Below are 18399 nucleotides of genomic sequence, written 5' to 3'. Positions count from 1 at the left end.
TACTACTGAATGAATGAATGAACCCCACGTGGGCCGGTGACTGTCTCCAATCCGATTATTTTGCTACCTAGACTGTGAGCCCGCTGTTGGGTAGGGACCTCCTCTAGATGTTGCCGACTTGGACTTCCCAAGCGCTCAGTACAGTGCCGTGCACACAGTAAGCGCTCAATAAATACGATTGATTGATTGATTGAAAATTCCACTTTCCTACCACAGTCGCTCCGGCTCTCTGGTTAGCCCTTTTACGGGTCTGCGCGACTCACATCCCCAAAGGAGGAAAAAAACCAACAACATAAAAAACAATAACGGAACACAACTCACTTTTTCTTTACAGAATCTAATCCATAGATCCCTGCTGCTGTGTAATAGCCACATACAGTTTTCCCATTAATTGTCTCTTTCATTGTCTCCCCACAGTGCTGTATCAAACAGTCCTGTAAACACGAATAAGCAGCTTTGGACATTTCTTCCGCTTCGCAGGGGAAACAAAAGCTAGAAAACACGGCTTGACGAAGTGTTCGCGTGATTAAGAGGCAACTGGGGAAAAAAAAAAAACAAAACCTAAAAAGAGAATACAGTGGTCCCCTTCTTTTTTAACGGTATCTATTAAGCACCTACCATGTGCCAGGCACTGTACTAAGCGCTGGGGTGAGTTCATTCATTCAACTGAACTTATCGAGGGCTTACTGTGTGCAGAGCAATCCGTCGCATTTATTTACATTATTTATTACGTATTTATTATTTACAGGGGCACTGCACTAAGCGCTCGGAAAGTACGTTTCGGCAACAGACAGCAGCGTGGCTCGTTGGGAAGAGCCCCGGCTTTGGGGTCAGAGGTCACGGGTTCAAATCCCGGCTCCGCCAATTGTCAGCTGGGTGACTTGGGGCGAGCCGCTTCACTTCTCTAGGCCTCAGTGCCCTCGTCTGGAAAATGGGGATGAAGACTGTGAGCCCGCCGTGGGACAACCTGATCACTCTGTAACCTCCCCGGCGCTTAGAACAGTGTTTTGCGCACAGTAGGCGCTTAAATGCCATTATTCATCATCATCATCATCAATCGTATTTATTGAGCGCTTACTGTGTGCAGAGCACTGGACTAAGCGCTTGGGGAGTACAAGTTGGCAACATAGAGAGACAGTCCCTACCCAACAGTGGGCTCTTTATTATTATTATTATTATTAATAATAATCCCTACTCAACAAAGACTGAGCCCCGACTCCACCCTCCCTCCTTCCCCTCCCCACAGCACCTGTATAGACGTTCGTACATATTTGTTACTCTATTTTATTTGTACCTATTTATTCTATTTATTTTATTCGGTTAATGTGTTTTGTCGTCTGCCTCCCCCTTCTAGACTGTGAGCCCGCTGTTGGGTAGGGACCGTATCTATAGGTTGCCAACCTGGACTTCCCAAGCGCTTAGTCCAGTGCTCTGCACCCAGCAGGCGCTCAATAAATACGACTGAATGAATGAATGAACAAAGGGGTCACAGTCTAGATGCGGGCTCGCCCGGTCGGACCCAGTCCGTGACCCCCGAGGGGTTCCCGCTCCCGATCCCCCGTTTTACGGATGTGGTCATTGAGGCCCAGAGCAGTGAAGGGGCTTGCCCGAGGTCGCCCAGCGGCCGGGGGGATTAGAACTCGGGGCCTATTTATTTATTTATATTTATTATTTATTTACATAGTAAATAGTAATAAATAGTACATATTTATTACTCTATTTAGTTTACTTGTACATATCCATCCTATTTATTTTATTCTGTTGGTATGTTTGGTTTTGTTCTCTGTCTCCCCCTTTTAGACCGTGAGCCCGCTGTTGGGTAGGGACTGTATGTGTTGCCAATTTGTCCTTCCCAAGCGCTCAGTCCAGTGCTCTGCACATAGTAAGCGCTCAATAAATACGATTGACGATGATGATGACGACGACCTCGGCCTCCCGGGCCATTTCCACAAGGCCACGGTGGGGTCTGCGGGCGCCCGCGGGGGGACGGGCAAAGTCTAGCCCGGACGGAGGAGCCTCCCTGAGGGACAGCCCGGCCTTCTTGCTCCGTCTCGAGGGGGTTCCTTCGACGTGAAGAAGGCACCACTGTCGGTGGAGTTCACCTGGTAGTCCGCCCGCCTGTGGAGTTCACCTAGTAGTCAATCAATCAATCGTATTTATTGAGCGCTTACTATGTGCAGAGCACTGTACTAAGCGCTTGGGAAGCACAAATTGGCAACACATAGAGACAGTCCCTACCCAACAGTGGGCTCATAGTTGGCCCGCGTGCGAACGTTGCCCCGCGCTGTGCTAAACGCTCACAGCGGCCAACCCCACGTGCCCGTCTGTCTCTCCGTCCCGCCTCCTTTTCCCCCTCCCTCTCTCCCTCACCCAACCATAATGGCATTTGTTAAGCGCTCACTACGCGCCAAGGACTGTACTAATAATAATAATAATATTGGCATTTGTTAAGCGCTTACTATGTGCAAAACACTGTTCTAAGCACTGGGGAGGATATACGGTAATCAGGTTGTCCCACATGGGGCTCACAGTAGTAATCCCCATTTTACAGATGAGGTAACTGAGGCACAGAGAAGTTAAGTGGCTTGCCCAAGGTCACACGGCAGCCAGGTGGCGGAGCCAGGATTCGAACCCATGACCTCTTGACTCCCAAGCCCGGGCTTTTCCCACTGAGCCACGCTGCTTCGCGCTGACGGACTACTCAGTGAGAGCCGCCCCCGTGTCCGTAATTTTAGTTCCTTGTATCCGTGCCTGCCTTCCCAACTCCAGACTGGGAGCTTGCTGCGGGCGGGGAATGGCACCGTTTATCGTGCAGCGCGGCTCAGTGGGAAGAGCGCGGGCTTGGGTTCAAATCCCCGCCCTGCCGGTTGTCATTCATTCAATCGTATTTATTGAGCGCTGACTGTGTGCAGAGCACTGGACTAGGCGCTTGGGAAGTCCAAGTTGGCAACAGAATGGTCAGCTGTGTGACTTTGGGCAAGTCACTTCGCTCCTCTGGGCCTCAGTGACCTCATCTGGAAAATGGGGATTAAGACTGTGAGCCCTCCCGTGGGACAACCTGATCACCTTGTAACCTCCCCAGTGCTTAGAACATAGTAGGGGCTTAATAAATGCTATTATTATTATTTCCAGCACTTAGAACAGTGCTTTGCACATAGTAGGGGCTTAATAAGTGCCATTATTATTATTTCCAGCGCTTAGAGCAGTGCTTTGCACATAGTAGGGGTTTAATAAATGCCATTAGTATTATTTCCAGCGCTTAGAACAGTGCTTTGCACATAGTAAGGGCTCAATAAATGCCATTATTATTATTTCCAGTGCTTAGAACAGTGCTTTGCACATAGTAAGGGCTTAATAAATGCCATTATCATTATTTCCAACGCTTAGAACCGTGCTTTGCACATAGTCGGGGCTTAATAAATGCCATTATTATTATTTCCAGTGCTTAGAACAGTGCTTTGCACATAGTAGGGGCTTAATAAATGCCATTATTATTATTTCCAGCACTTAGAACAGTGCTTTGCACATAGTAGGGGCTTAATAAATGCCATTATTATTATTTCCAGCGATTAGAACAGTGCTTTGCACATAGTAGGGGCTTAATAAATGCCATTATTATTATTTCCAGTGCTTAGAACAGTGCTTTGCACATAGTAAAGGCTCAATAAATGCCATTATTATTATTTCCAGCGCTTAGAACAGTGCTTTGCACATAGTAGGGGCTTAATAAATGCCATTATTATTATTTCCAGCGCTTAGAACAGTGCTTTGCACATAGTAGGGGCTTAATAAGTGCCATTATTATTATTTCCAGCGCTTAGAACCGGGCTTTGCACATAGTAGGGGCTTAATAAATGCCATTATTATTATTTCCAGTGCTTAGAACAGTGCTTTGAACATAGTAAGGGCTTAATAAATGCCATTATTATTATTTCCAGCACTTAGAACAGTGTTTTGCACATAGTAGAGGCTTAATAAATGCCATTATTATTATTTCCAGCACTTAGAACAGTGCTTTGAACATAGTAAGGGCTTAATAAATGCCATTATTATTTCCAGCGCTTAGAACAGTGCTTTGCACATAGTAAGGGCTTAATGAATGCCATTATTATTATTTCCAGCGCTTAGAACAGTGCTTTGCACATAGTAAGGGCTTAATAAATGCCATTAGTATTATTCCCAGCGCTTAGAACAGTGCTTTGCACATAGTAAGTGCTTAATAAATCCCATCATTATTATTGTTATCATTATTATCATTATTATTATTATTAGAGAAGCAGCGTGGCTCAGTGGAAAGAGCCCAGGCTTTGGAGTCAGAGATCATGGGTTCAAACCCCGGCTCCGCCAACTGCCAGCTGTGTGACTTTGGGCAAGTCACTTCACTTCTCTGGGCCTCAGTTCCCTCACCTGGAAAATGGGGATTAAAATTGTGCGAGCTCCCCCCCCTAACCCCGTGGGACAACCTGATCACCTTGTAACCTCCCCAACGCTTAGAACAGTGCTTTGCACGTAGCAAGCGCTTAACAAATACCATCATTATTATTATTATTGTTGCATCGGACTTTTCCGAGCGCTTAGTACAGGGCTCCGCACACAGTGAGCGCTCCGGAAATACGATCGACTGAACCAACGCCAATAGGCGTGCCAACCCAGGCTGGGCCCTCTCGAGTTTGCTCAGGTGGGGGGGCTCCGCGGGCCGGCACCCCTCTGCCCTACTCATTCATTCATTCAATCGTATTTATTGAGCGCTTACTGTGTGCAGAGCACTGTACTAAGCGCTCGGGAAGTCCAAGTTGGCAACATCAGGAGACGGTCCCTACCCAACAGCGGGCTCACAGTCTAGACTGTGCGCCCAAGTCCCCGCTTGGATGCTTCAGGATGACAAGGATGACTTTGGTGGGGGGGGGGAAATCAATCAATCAATCAATCGTATTTATTGAGCGCTTACTGTGTGCAGAGCACTGTATGAAACGCTTGGGAAGTCCAAGTTGGCAACATATAGAGACAGTCCCTACCCAACAGCGGGCTCACAGTCTAGACTGTGAGCCCAAGTCCCCGCTTGGACGTTTCAGGATGACAAGGATGACTTTGGGGGGGGGGGGAATCAATCAATCAATCGTATTTATTGAGCGCTTACTGTGTGCAGAGCACTGTACTAAGCGCTTGGGAAGTCCAAGTTGGCAACATATAGAGACAGTCCCTACCCAACAGCGGGCTCACAGTCTAGACTGTGCGCCCAAGTCCCCGCTTGGACGCTTCAGGATGACAAGGATGACTTTGGGGGGGAAAATCAATCAATCAATCGTATTTATTGAGCGCTTACTGTGTGCAGAGCACTGTACTAAGCGCTTGGGAAGTCCAAGTTGGCAACATCTAGAGACGGTCCCTACCCAACAGCAGGCTCACAGTCTAGACTGTGAGCCCAAGTCCCCGCTTGGACGCTTCAGGATGACAAGGATGACTCTGGGGGGGGGGGAATCAATCAATCAATCGTATTTATTGAGCGCTTACTGTGTGTGACTGTGTACGAAGCGCTTGGGAAGTCCAAGTTGGCAACATCTAGAGACGGTCCCTACCCAACAGTGGGCTCACAGTCTAAAGGGGGGAGACAGACAACAAAACCAAACATACTAACAAAATAAAATAAACAGAATAGATGTGTGCCAGTAAAATAAATAAATAGAGTAATCCTCAAACTTCCTAAATCCCGCTGCTGAGGCGGGCACCGCTCAGGAGAATGAGGAGGAAGGAGGGACGGGGTGGCATTTTTTTGTTTGCGGGAGGGAAGACGGGGCAAGTCCTCCGGCTAGGCCCGACTCGAACCTTTATTAGGCAAAGGATTACCCGTTTGCGGGAGCCAAAGGAGTCCGGGCGGGTGGATTTGAACCCTCTCGTCTGAATTCAGGGAAAATTAGGGTTCGGAATCTCCAACATCATTAAATAGCTTAATGGGTACTTTCCAACGAGCGTTTCCCTCGCATCTATTTCCCTCACACCTATTTGGGGAAGCAGTGTGGCTCGGTGGAAAGAGCCCGGGCTTTGGAGTCAGAGGTCATGGGTTCGAGTCCCGGCTCCGCCAGTTGTCAGCTGGGTGACTTTGGGCAAGTCACTTCACTTCTCTGGGCCTCAGTGACCTCATCTGGAAAATGGGGATGAAGACTGGGAGCCCCACCGTGGGACAGCCTGATCACCTTGTAACCTCCCCAGCGCTTAGAACAGCGCTTTGCACATAGTAAGTGCTTAATAAATGCCATTGTTATTATTATTATCTATTTATTCTGACAGTTTTGACACCTGTCTCCATGTTCTGTTTTGTCGTCTGTCTCCCCCTTCTAAACCGTGAGCACGTCGTTGGGTAGGGGCCATCTCTATCTGTTGCCGACTTGGACTTCCCAAGCGCTTAGTCCAGTGCTGTGCACACAGTAAGCACTCAGTAAATACGATTGAATGAATGAATCCACTCCGGCGTGGAGACAACATCATTAAATAGCGTAATGGGTACTTTCCGGCGCGTGTTTCCCTCACATCTATTTATTCTGACGGTTTTGACACCTGTCTCCGTTTTGTTTTGTCGTCTGTCTCCCCCTTCTCAACCGTGAGCACGTCGTTGGGTAGGGACCGTCTCTATCTGTTGCCGACTTGGACTTCCCAAGCGCTTAGTCCAGTGCTCTGCACACCGTAAGCGCTCAATAAATACGATTGAATGAATGAATGAATGAATCCACTCCGGCGTGGAGACAACATCATTAAATAGCTTAATGGGTACTTTCCGACGCGCGTTTCCCTCACATCTATTTATTCTGACGTTTTTGACACCTGTCTCCATGTTCTGTTTTGTCATCTGTCTCCCCCTTCAAAACTGTGAGCACGTAGTTGGGTAGGGGCCGTCTCTATCTGTTGCCGACTTGGACTTCCCAAGCGCTTAGTCCAGTGCTCTGCACACAGTAAGCGCTCAATAAATACGACTGAATGAATGAATCCACTCCGGCGTGGAGACACCGTCATTAAATAGCGTAATGGGTACTTTCCGACGCACGTTTCCCTCACATCTATTTATTCTAATGGTTTTGTCACCTGTCCCCATGCTTTGTTTTGTCGTCTGTCTCCCCCTTCTAAACCGTGAGCAAGTCGTTGGGTACGGGCCGTCTCTGTTGCCGACTTGGACTTCCCAAGTGCTTAGTCCAGTGCTCTGCACAGAGTAAGCGCTCAATCAATACGACTGAATGAATGAATCCACTCCGGCATGGAGACAACATCATTAAATAGCGTAATGGGTACTTTCCGGCGCGTGTTTCCCTCACATCTATTTTTTCTGACGTTTTTGACACCTGTCTCCATGTTCTGTTTTGTCATCTGTCTCCCCCTTCTAAACTGTGAGCACGTCGTTGGGTAGGGGCCGTCTCTGTTGCCGACTTGGACTTTCCAAGCGCTTAGTCCAGTGATCTGCACACTGTAAGCACTCAATAAATACGATTGAATGAATGAATGAATGAATCCAGTCCGGCATGGAGACAACATCATTAAATAGCTTAATGGGTACTTTCCGACGCGCGTTTCCCTCACATCTATTTATTCTGACGGTTTTGACACCTGTCTCCATGTTTTGTTTTGTCGTCTGTCTCCCCCTTCTCAACCGTGAGCACGTCGTTGGGTAGGGGCCGTCTCTATCTGTTGCCGACTTGGACTTCCCAAGCGCTTAGTCCAGTGCTCTGCACACAGTAAGCGCTCAATAAATACGATTAAATGAATGAATCCACTCCGGCACGGAGACATCATTAAATGGCTTAACGGGTACTTTCCGACGCACGTTTCCCTGACATCTATTTATTCTGACCGTTTTGTCACCTGTCCCCATGTTTTGTTTTGTCGTCTGTCTCCCCCTTCTAAACCGTGAGCACGTCGTTGGGTAGGGGCCGTCTCTGTTGCCGACTTGGACTTTCCAAGCGCTTAGTCCAGTGATCTGCACACCGTAAGCGCTCAATAAATACGATTGAATGAATGAATGAATGAATCCACTCCGGCATGGAGACAACATCATTAAATAGCTTAATGGGTACTTTCCGACGCGCATTTCCCTCACATCTATTTATTCTGATGGTTTTGGCACCAGTCTCCATGTTCTGTTTTGTCGTCTGTCTCCCCCTTCTCAACCGTGAGCACGTTGTTGGGTACGGGCCATCTCTATCTGTTGCCGACTTGGACTACCCAAGCGCTTAGTCCAGTGCTCTGCACACAGTAAGCGCTCAATAAATACGATTAAATGAATGAATCCACTCCGGCATGGAGACATCATTAAATGGCTTAATGGGTACTTTCCGACGCACGTTTCCCTGACATCTATTTATTCTGACGGTTTTGGCACCTGTCTCCATGTTCTGTTTTGTCATCTGTCTCCCCCTTCTCAACCGTGAGCAGCACGTTGTTGGGTAGGGACCGTCTCTATCTGTTGCCGACTTGGACTTCCCAAGCGCTTAGTCCAGTGCTCTGCACACCGTAAGCACTCAGTAAATACGATTGAATGAATGAATGAATGAATCCACTCCGGCGTGGAGGCGGCCAACCGAAAGCCGACCGCTGATTTCGATTCGAAGTGGTAGAAGACACCTCAAGCTGAAAACGGCTCTCGTGCCCCAAAGACGACTTTGGTCACCTCTCCTTTCGACCTCCGTCCAATCACGGTAAATTGAAAATGACTGTAAGCGACACCGGGACACTGAGACCCCGTTCTTTCAAATTTCCCATTAAATGGACACGCCGCCCTGGGATTGAAGGAGCAGCACGGCATAATGGCTGGAGCCCGGGATCGGGAAAACGGAAGGTCATGGGTTCTAATCCCGGCTCTGCCACTGGTCTGCCGGGTGACCTTGGGCGAGTCGCTTCACTTCTCTGGGCCTCAGTTTCTCATCTGTAAAATGGGGATTGAGACTGTGGGGGACGGTGTCCAACCTGATTAACTTCGATCTCCTCCAGGGCTTAGAACAGAGTTTGGCACAGAGTAAGCAGTTAACAAGTACCATAATGATTACCATTACTGCTATCATTTCCTCCTTTTTTGGTATTTCAAACACCAGCAAATGACGATTGGATTTACCGTCTTCCAATGCACCCGGATAGCCACGTTTTCCATTCAACCCAGCTGTCTGGGCTAGAAGGAAAACATGGCAGCCCAGCCGTCTGGGCTGGATCAAGCGCTTAGTACAGTGCTCTGCACACAGTAAGGGCTCAATAAATATGACTGAGTGAATGAATGAATGAATGGCAAACACGGCTACCCAGGTGTCTGGGCTAGAGGGCAAACATGGCTACTCAGCTGTCTGGGCTGGATCAAGCGCTTAGTACAGTGTTCTGCACACAATAAGAGCTCAATAAATATGATTGACTGAATGAATGAATGGCAAACATGGCTACCCAGCTGTCTGGGCCGGATCAAGCGCTTAGTACAGTGTTCTGCACACAATAAGGGCTCAATAAATATAACTGAATGAATGGGAAAACATGGCTACCCAGCTGTCTGGGAAGGATCAAGCGCTTAGTGCAGTGCTCTGCACACAGTAGGCACTCAATAAATAAGACTGAATGAATGGAAAAACACGGCTACCCAGGTGTCTGGCTGGATGGAACCATGGCTACCCAGCTGACTGGACCAGATCAAGCGCCTAGTGCAGTGCTCTGCACACAATAAGCGCTCAATAAATACGATTGAATGAATGGGAAAACATGGCTACCCAGCAGTCTGGGCCGGATCAAGCGCTTAGTGCAGTGCTCAGCACACAATAAGCGCTCAATAAATACGACTGAATGAATGGAAAAACATGGCTACCCACGTGTCTGGGCTGGAGGGCAAACATGGCTACCCAGCTGTCTGGGCTGGAGGGCAAATACGGCTACCCAGCTGTCTGGGCCGGATCAAGCGCTTAGTACAGTGCTCAGCACACAATAAGCGCTCAATAAATACGACTGAATGAATGGGAAAACATGGCTACCCAGCTGTATGGGCTGGAGGGCAAACATGGCTACCCAGCTGTCTGGGCTGGACCAAGTGCTTAGCGCAGTGCTCTGCACACAATAAGCGCTCAGTAAATATGACTGAATGAATGGAAAAACACGGCTACCCAGCTGTCTGGGCCGGATCAAGCGCTTAGTACAGTGTTCAGCACACAATAAGCGCTCAATAGATACGACTGAATGAATGGAAAAACATGGCTACCCAGGTGTCTGGGCTGGAGGGCAAACACGGCTACCCAGCTGTCTGGGCCGGATCAAGCGCTTAGTGCAGTGCCCTGCACACAATAAGCGCTCAATAAATATGATTGAATGAATGGGAAAGCATGGCTACCCAGCTGCCTGGGCCGGATCAAGCGCTTAGTGCAGTGCTCTGTATACAATAAGCGCTCAATAGATACGACTGAATGAATGGTAAAACATGGCTACCCAGGTGTCTGGGCTGGAGGGCAACCATGGCTACCCAGCTGTCTGGGCCGGATCAAGCGCTTAGTGCAGTGCCCTGCACACAATAAGCGCTCAATAAATATGACTGAATGAATGGAAAAACATGGCTACCCAGCTGTCTGGGCCGGATCAAGCGCTTAGTGTAGTGCTCTGCACACAATAAGCGCTCAATAAATACGACTGAATGAATGGAAAAACATGGCTACCCAGGTGTCTGGGCTGGAGGGCAAACACGGCTACCCAGCTGTCTGGGCTGGATCAAGCGCTTAGTGCAGTGCTTTGCACACAATAAGTGCTCAATAAATACGACAATGAATGGAAAAACACGGCTACCCAGGTGTCTGGCTGGATGGAACCATGGCTACCCAGCTGTCTGGGCCGGATCAAGCGCCTAGTGCAGTGCTCTGTACACAATAAGCGCTCAATAAATATGATTGAATGAATGGGAAAACACGGCTACCCAGCTGTCTGGGCCGGATCAAGCGCTTAGTACAGTGTTCAGCACACAATAAGCGCTCAACAAATACGACTGAATGAATGGAAAAACACGGCTACCCAGGTGTCTGGGCTGGATGGCAAACACGGCTACCCAGCTGTCTGGGCTGGATCAAGTGCTTAGTGCAGTGCTCTGCACACAATAAGCGCTCAATAAATATGACTGAATGAATGGGAAAACATGGCTACCCAGCTGTCTGGGCTGGATCAAGCGCTTAGTACAGTGCTCAGCACACAATAAGCGCTCAATAAATACAACTGAATGAATGGTAAAACATGGCTACCCAGGTGTCTGGGCTGGAGGGCAACCATGGCTACCCAGCTGTCTGGGCCGGATCAAGCGCTTAGTGCAGTGCTCTGCACACAAATAAGCGCTCAATAAATATGACTGAATGAATGGGAAAACACGGCTACCCAGCTGTCTGGGCTGGATGGAACCATGGCTACCCAGCTGTCTGGGCCGGATCAAGCGCTTAGTGCAGTGCTCTGCACACAATAAGCGCTCAATAAATACGACTGAATGAATGGAAAAACACGGCTACCCAGGTGTCTGGGCCGGATCAAGCGCTTAGTGTAGTGCTCTGCACACAATAAGCGCTCAATAAATATGACTGAACGAATGGAAAAACATGGCTACCCAGGCGTCTGGGCTGGATGGCAAACATGGCTACCCAGTTGTCTGGGCTGGATCAAGTGCTTAGTGCAGTGCTCTGCACACAATAAGAGCTCAATAAATATGATTGAATGAATGAATGAATGAATGGCAAACATGGCTGCCCAGCTGTCTGGGCCGGATCAAGCGCTTAGTACAGTGTTCTGCACACAATAAGGGCTCAATAAATATGACTGAATGAATGGGAAAACACGGCTAACCAGCTGTCTGGGCTGGATGGAACCATGGCTACCCAGCTGTCTGGGCTGGATCAAGCGCTTAGTGCAGTGCTCTGCACACAATAAGCTCTCAATAAATATGACTGAATGAATGGAAAACCACGGCTACCCAGCTGTCTGGGCCGGATCAAGCGCTTAGTACAGTGCTCTGCACACAATAAGCGCTCAATAAATATGATTGAATGAATGGAAAAACATGGCTACCCAGGTGTCTGGGTTGGATGGCAAACATGGCAACCCAGATATCTGGGTTGGATGGCAAACACGGCTACCCAGCTGTCTGGGCCGGATCAAGCGCTTAGTACAGTGCTCTGCACACAATGAGCGCTCAATAAATACGACTGAATGAATGGAAAAACATGGCTACCCGGCTCTCGGTAGAGCTAAGCAGGCCCCGTGGCCACTGGTGGGGCAAACGGGTCCCTCCCCCCTTGGAGAGCGGCGCTGTAGAGGACGGACACGGTCCCGGGCCCCCCGGCCGCGCCGTCCCGGACGCCGTTCCTCGCGGACGAGGAACGGAGACGGGTCCTCCGGCCGGACGGGAGGCCGGACGCACTTACTTACCAGCTGCAGCATGCAGGCGGCCGCCAGGACCGAGATGACCCGGCTGGACTTGATCAGGACGTCGTCGCGGTACAGCGAGCCGAACGCTACCTGCAGCGCTGGAAGCCAAAGGGTACCGTTACCATCATCATCATCAATCGTCTGTATTGAGCGCTTACTGTGTGCAGAGCACTGGACTAAGCGCTTGGGAAGTCCAAGTCGGCAACATCTAGAGACGGTCCCCACCCAGCAGTGGGCTCACGGTCTAAAAGGAGAGCGGCGCTGAAGAGGTACCGTCGTGAGCGGCACCGCCGACGCCGCTGGAGGGGCAGCGTGGCTCAGTGGGGGAAAAAAGCGCAGATTTTGGAGCCAGAGGTCATGGGTTCAAATCCCGGCTCCGCCAATTGTCAGCTGGGCGACTCTGGGCAAGTCACTTCATCATCATCATCGTCAATCGTATTTATTGAGCGCTTACTGTGTGCAGAGCACTGGACTAAGCGCTTGGGAAGTACAATTTGGCAACGTATAGAGACAGTCCCTACCCAACAGTGGGCTCACAGTCTAAAAGGGGGAGACAGAGAACAAAACCAAACATACTAACACTTCACTTCTCCCCCTCTCCATCCCCCCCATCTTACCTCCTTCCCTTCCCCACAGCACCTGGATATATGGATATATGTTTGTACAGATTTATTACTCTATTTATTTATTTATTTTACTTGTACATATCTATTCTATTTATTTTATTTTGTTAGTATGTTTGGTTTTGTTCTCTGTCTCCCCCTTTTAGACTGTGAGCCCGCTCTTGGGTAGGGACTGTCTCTGTATGTTGCCAACTTGTACTTCCCAAGCGTTTAGTACAGTACTCTGCACACAGTAAGCGCTCAATAAATACGATTGATTGATTGATTCTCTGGGCCTCAGTTCCCTCGCCTGTAAAACGGGGATGAAGGCTGTGAGACCCCCATGGGACAACCTGATCACCTTGTCACCTCCCCGGAGCTTAGAACAGTGCTTTGCACATAGTAAGCAGTTAATAAATGCCATTATTATTATTATTATTAATTCAATCGTACTTATTGAGCGCTTACTGTGTGCAGAGCACTGTACTAAGCGCTTGGTTTATTATTATTGTTATTATTATTATCTGCTGAGCGCTTACTATGTGCCAAGCACCGTTCTCATTATAATAACAATAATGGCATTTGTGAAGCACTGTTCTAAGCGCTGGGGGGGATACAAGGTGATCGGGTTGTCCCCCGCGGGGCTCCCAGTCTTCATCCCCATTTTCCAGATGAGGTCACTGAGGCCCAGAGAAGTGAAGCGACTTGCCCAAGGTCACCCAGCTGACAGGTGGCGGAGTTCATTGACGTTGACAAGTGACGGCAAGCTCGTTGTGGGCAGGGAATGTGTGAGCCCACTGTTGGGTAGGGGCTGTCTCTATATATTGCCAATTTGTACTTCCCAAGCGCTTAGTACAGTGCTCTGCACACAGTAAGCGCTCAATAAATACGATTGATGATAATGATTATGTACAACTGTAATGAGCAGCGTGGCTTAGTGGAAAGAGCCCGGGCTTGGGAGTCAAAGGACATGGGTTCTAATCCCAACTCCGCCACTGACAATAAAAGTGATGATAATCCTAATAATCGTGGCATTTGTTAAGTGCTTACTATGTGCCAAGCACTGAGCTAGGCGCTGGGATAGATTCAAGATGATTAGTTCCTCTCCCACATGGGGCTCACAGTCTAAGTAGGACGGGGAACAGGGATTGAATCCCCATTTTACAGCAGAGGAAATCGAGGCCCAGAGAAGTGAAGTGGCTTAGGCCCAAGGTCACACTGCAGGAGCAGCACGGCCTAGAGGAAAGAGCATCGGCCTGGGAGTAAGAATCTCTGCCAACTGTTTGCTGTGTGACTCTGAGGTAGTCACTTAACTTCTCTGTGCCCCTGTTCAGCTCCTTCAGCGAGTTGTCTACACCTGCTGCCTCAAATTCATCATCATCATCATCAATCGTATTTATTGAGCGCTTACTATGTGCAGAGCACTGTACTAAGCGCTTGGGAAGTACAAATTGGCAACATATAGGGACAGTCCCTACCCAACAGTGGGCTCACAGTCTAAAAGGGGGAGACAGAGAACAAAACCAAACATACGAACAAAATAAAATAAATGGAATAGCTATGTACAAGCAAAATAAATAAATAAATAAATAGAGTAATAAATATGCACAAACATCTATACATATATACAGGTGCTGTGGGGAAGGGAAGGAGGTAAGATGGGGGGATGGAGAGGGGGACGAGGGGGAGAGGAAGGAAGGGGCTCAATCTGGGAGGAAGGGGCTCAGTCTTAGAAATTCCTCTCTAAGCCTTGCCTTGACCCCCTCCAATCTGGCTTCCGTCCCCTTCGCTCCAAAGAAACCGCCCCCCCCCAGAGGTCACCGATGACCTAAGGGCCCCTACTCCATCCTCATCCTCCTCAAACTCTCAGCTGCCTTCGACACTGCCTTCCCTCCCAAACCCTGCCCTCTCCCTGCCTTTCCCATCACTGTAGCCGGCACTACCATCCTTCCCGTCTCACGAGCCCGCAACCTTGGTGTCATCCTCGACTCCGCTCTCTCGTTCACCCCTCACATCCGATCCGTCACCAAAACCTGCCGGTCTCACCTCCACGAGATCGCCAAGATCCGCCCTTTCCTCTCCATCCCTACCGCTACCCTGCTCGTTCAAGCTCTCATCCTATCCCGTCTGGACTACTGCACCAGCCTTCTCTCTCATCTCCCATCCTCGTGTCTCTCCCCACTTCAATCCATACTTCATGCTGCTGCCCGGATTGTCTTTGTCCAGAAACGCCCTGGGCATGTTACTCCCCTCCTCAAAAATCTCCAGTGGCTCCCAATCAATCTGCGCATCGGGCAGCAACTCCTCCCCCTGGGCTTCCAGGCTGTCCATCCATCCATCCATCCATCCCCTGGCCCCCTCCTACCTCCCCTCCCTTCTGTCCTTGTCCAGCCCAGCCCACACCCTCCGCTCCTCTGCCACTGCTCACCTCCTCACCGTTAGGCCTCGTTCTCGCCCGTCCCGCCATCGACCCCCGGCCCACGTCCTTACCCTGGCCCGGAATGCCCCCAATCCCTCCCCACATCCACCAAGCTCGCTCTCTTCCTCCCGTCAAATCCCTACTGAGAGCTCACCTCCTCCAGGAGGCCTTCCCACACTCAGCCCCCTTTTTCCTCTCCCCCTCCCCATCCCCCCCATCCCCTCCCCACAGCACCTGTATATATGTTTGGACAGATTTATTACTCTAATTATTTTATTTGTACATATTTACTCTTCTATTTATTTTGTTAATGATGTGCATCTAGCTTTAATTCTATTTGTTCTGACGACTCGACACCTGTCCACATGTTTTGTTTTGTTGTCTGCCTCCCCCTTCTCGCCTGTGAGCCCGCTGTTGGGTAGGGACCGTCTCTAGATGTTGCCAACTTGGACTTCCCGAAGCGCTTAGTCCAGTGCTCTGCACACAGTAAGCGCTCAATAAATACGATTGAATGAATGAATGACACTGTGTCCCACCCCCTTCTCCTGGAAACATTGGGGGAGGGGGCAGACATTAATATAAATAGATAAATAATTTATGATATGGAATATTAAGACACGAACATAAGTGCAATGGGGGGTGGGGTGAATATCAAATGCCCAAGTGAAGCCCAATGCATTTGATAATAATAATAACAATAATAATGGTATTATTTGATGATAATAATAATAATATTGAGGGTATATGATAAGCATTTACTATGTACAAAGCAGCATGGCTCAGTGGAAAGAGCCCGGGCTTTGGAGTCAGGTCATGAGTTCAAATCCCGGCTCTGCCGATTGTCAGCGGTGTGACTTTGGGCAAGTCACTTCACTTCTCTGGGCCTCAGTGACCTCATGTGTAAAATGGGGATGAAGTAACCTTTTGGATTACTCTCTCCCAAGTGCTTAGTACAGTGCTCTGCACATAGTAAGCTCTCAATCAACAGCACTGATGGATTGAAATATATGTCTCTAATTTATATATTATAGATTACTTCCATTAACGCCTGTCTCCCCCTCTAGACTGAAAGCTTGCTACGGGTAGGGAAGTTGTCTGTTGCTGAATCAACACCACCGACTGATCAAAATGTACAGATCTTTAATTTATACATTATAGATTATTCCTAATAATGTCTGCCTCCCCCTCTAGACTGTAGACTCGTGGGCAGGTCCCGTGTCCGCCAACTCTGTTGCACTGGGCTCTCCCAAGTGTTCGGCACAGGCACAGAGTAAGCGCTCAATAAATACCGCCGACTGATCCCAGCCCTGCCACTTGTCTGCTGTGTGACCATGGGCAAGTCACTTCACTTCTATGGGCCTCAATTACCTCATCTGTAAAATGGGGATTAAGAGTGTGAGCCCCCTCTGGGACAAGGACTCTGTCCAACCTACTTAACTCCGCGGCACTTGTATATATTTGTACAGACTTATTACTCCATTTATTTTACTTGTACCTATTTACTACTCTATTTATTTTGTTAATGAGGTGCATTAGAGCTATAATTCTATTTGCTCTTCTCTGGACCTCAATTACCTCATCTGTAAAATGGGGATTAAGAGTGTGAGCCCCCTCTGGGACAAGGACTCTGTCCAACCTACTTAACTCCACGGCACTTGTATATATTTGTACAGACTTATTACTCTATTTATTTTACTTGTACGTATTTACTACTCTATTTATTTTGTTAATAAGGTGTATTATAGCTATAATTCTATTTGCTCTTCTCTGGGCCTCAATTACCTCATCTGTAAAATGGGGATTAAGAGTGTGAGCCCCCTCTGGGACAAGGACTCTGTCCAACCTACTTAACTCCGCGGCACTTGTATATATTTGTACAGACTTATTACTCCATTTATTTTACTTGTACCTATTTACTACTCTATTTATTTTGTTAATGAGGTGCATTAGAGCTATAATTCTATTTGCTCTTCTCTGGGCCTCAATTACCTCATCTGTAAAATGGGGATTAAGAGTGTGAGCCCCCTCTGGGACAAGGACTCTGTCCAACCTACTTAACTCCACAGCACTTGTATATATTTGTACAGACTTATTACTCTATCTTACTTGTACCTATTTACTACTCTATTTATTTTGTTAACGAGGTGCATTATAGCTATAATTCTATTTGCTCTTCTCTGGGCCTCAATTACCTCATCCGTAAAATGGGGATTAAGAGTGTGAGCCCCCTCTGGGACAAGGACTCTGTCCAACCTACTTAACTCCACAGCACTTGTACATATTTGTATAAACTTATTACTCTATTTATTTATTTTGCTTGTACCTATTTACTACTCTATTTATTTTGTTAATGAGGTGCATTAGAGCTATAATTCTATTTGCTCTGACCATTTTGACACCCGTCTCCATGTTTTGCATTGTTGCCCGTTTCCCCCTTCTAGAATGTGAGCCCGTTGTTGGGTAGGGACCATCTCTATCTGTTGCCGACCTGTACTTTCCAAGCGCTTAGTACAGTGCTCTGCACTGAGTAAGCGCTCAATAAATACGACTGAATGAATGAATGAATGCATGATTGATCGGTGGGCGATCGATTCCTAGAGAAGCGATCGACGGCGGCTCCCGACGTCAGACAGTATAGGATTGCTCTCCGGGAGTGGCACAATTCCGGGCAGGATGGGCGGGCTAGTCAGTCGGCCAACATTTACTGAGCACCTACTCTGTGCAAAGCACTGAACTCAGCGTGTGGGTGTCAGTCGATCATATTCTTTGAGGGCTTACCGTGCGCAGAGCACTGCACTAAGCGCTCGGGACAGGACAATATTCATTCCTTCGTCTCTAGTCGGTGAGCTCGTTGTGGGCAGGGAATGTGTCTGTTTACTGTTATATTGTCCTCTTCCAAGCGCTTAGTACAGTGAAGCCCACTGTTGGGTAGGGACTGCCTCTATATGTTGCCAACTTGTACTTCCCAAGCGCTTAGTA

General features: G+C 48.4%; 1 protein-coding gene across 4 annotated transcripts in view; it reads right to left on the bottom strand.

Moving 5' to 3' along the window:
• GMCL1 (germ cell-less 1, spermatogenesis associated) overlaps positions 1–18399 on the bottom strand; it is a 78347-nt gene that overhangs the window by 45212 nt on the left and 14736 nt on the right. For 3 of the 4 annotated variants that reach the window (XR_005451097.1, XM_038747140.1, XM_038747139.1), the window contains exons 4-5: positions 12400–12497; positions 322–434 (exon numbers count right to left, since the gene is read on the bottom strand). Coding sequence is in view for 3 of the 4 variants with exons in the window: in XM_038747140.1 (XP_038603068.1) it covers positions 322–434; positions 12400–12497 (211 nt within the window). In the remaining variant the exon portion in view is untranslated. The remainder of the gene's footprint in view (positions 1–321; positions 435–12399; positions 12498–18399) is intronic. The other variant, XM_038747141.1, reaches the window with a different exon arrangement.

The sequence above is a fragment of the Tachyglossus aculeatus genome, chromosome 5 (genome assembly GCF_015852505.1).
Source record: "Tachyglossus aculeatus isolate mTacAcu1 chromosome 5, mTacAcu1.pri, whole genome shotgun sequence".
NCBI lineage: Eukaryota > Metazoa > Chordata > Mammalia > Monotremata > Tachyglossidae > Tachyglossus > Tachyglossus aculeatus.
The sequence above is the reverse complement of the archived record's forward strand: the minus strand, read 5'-3'. Positions and strand labels throughout refer to the sequence as shown.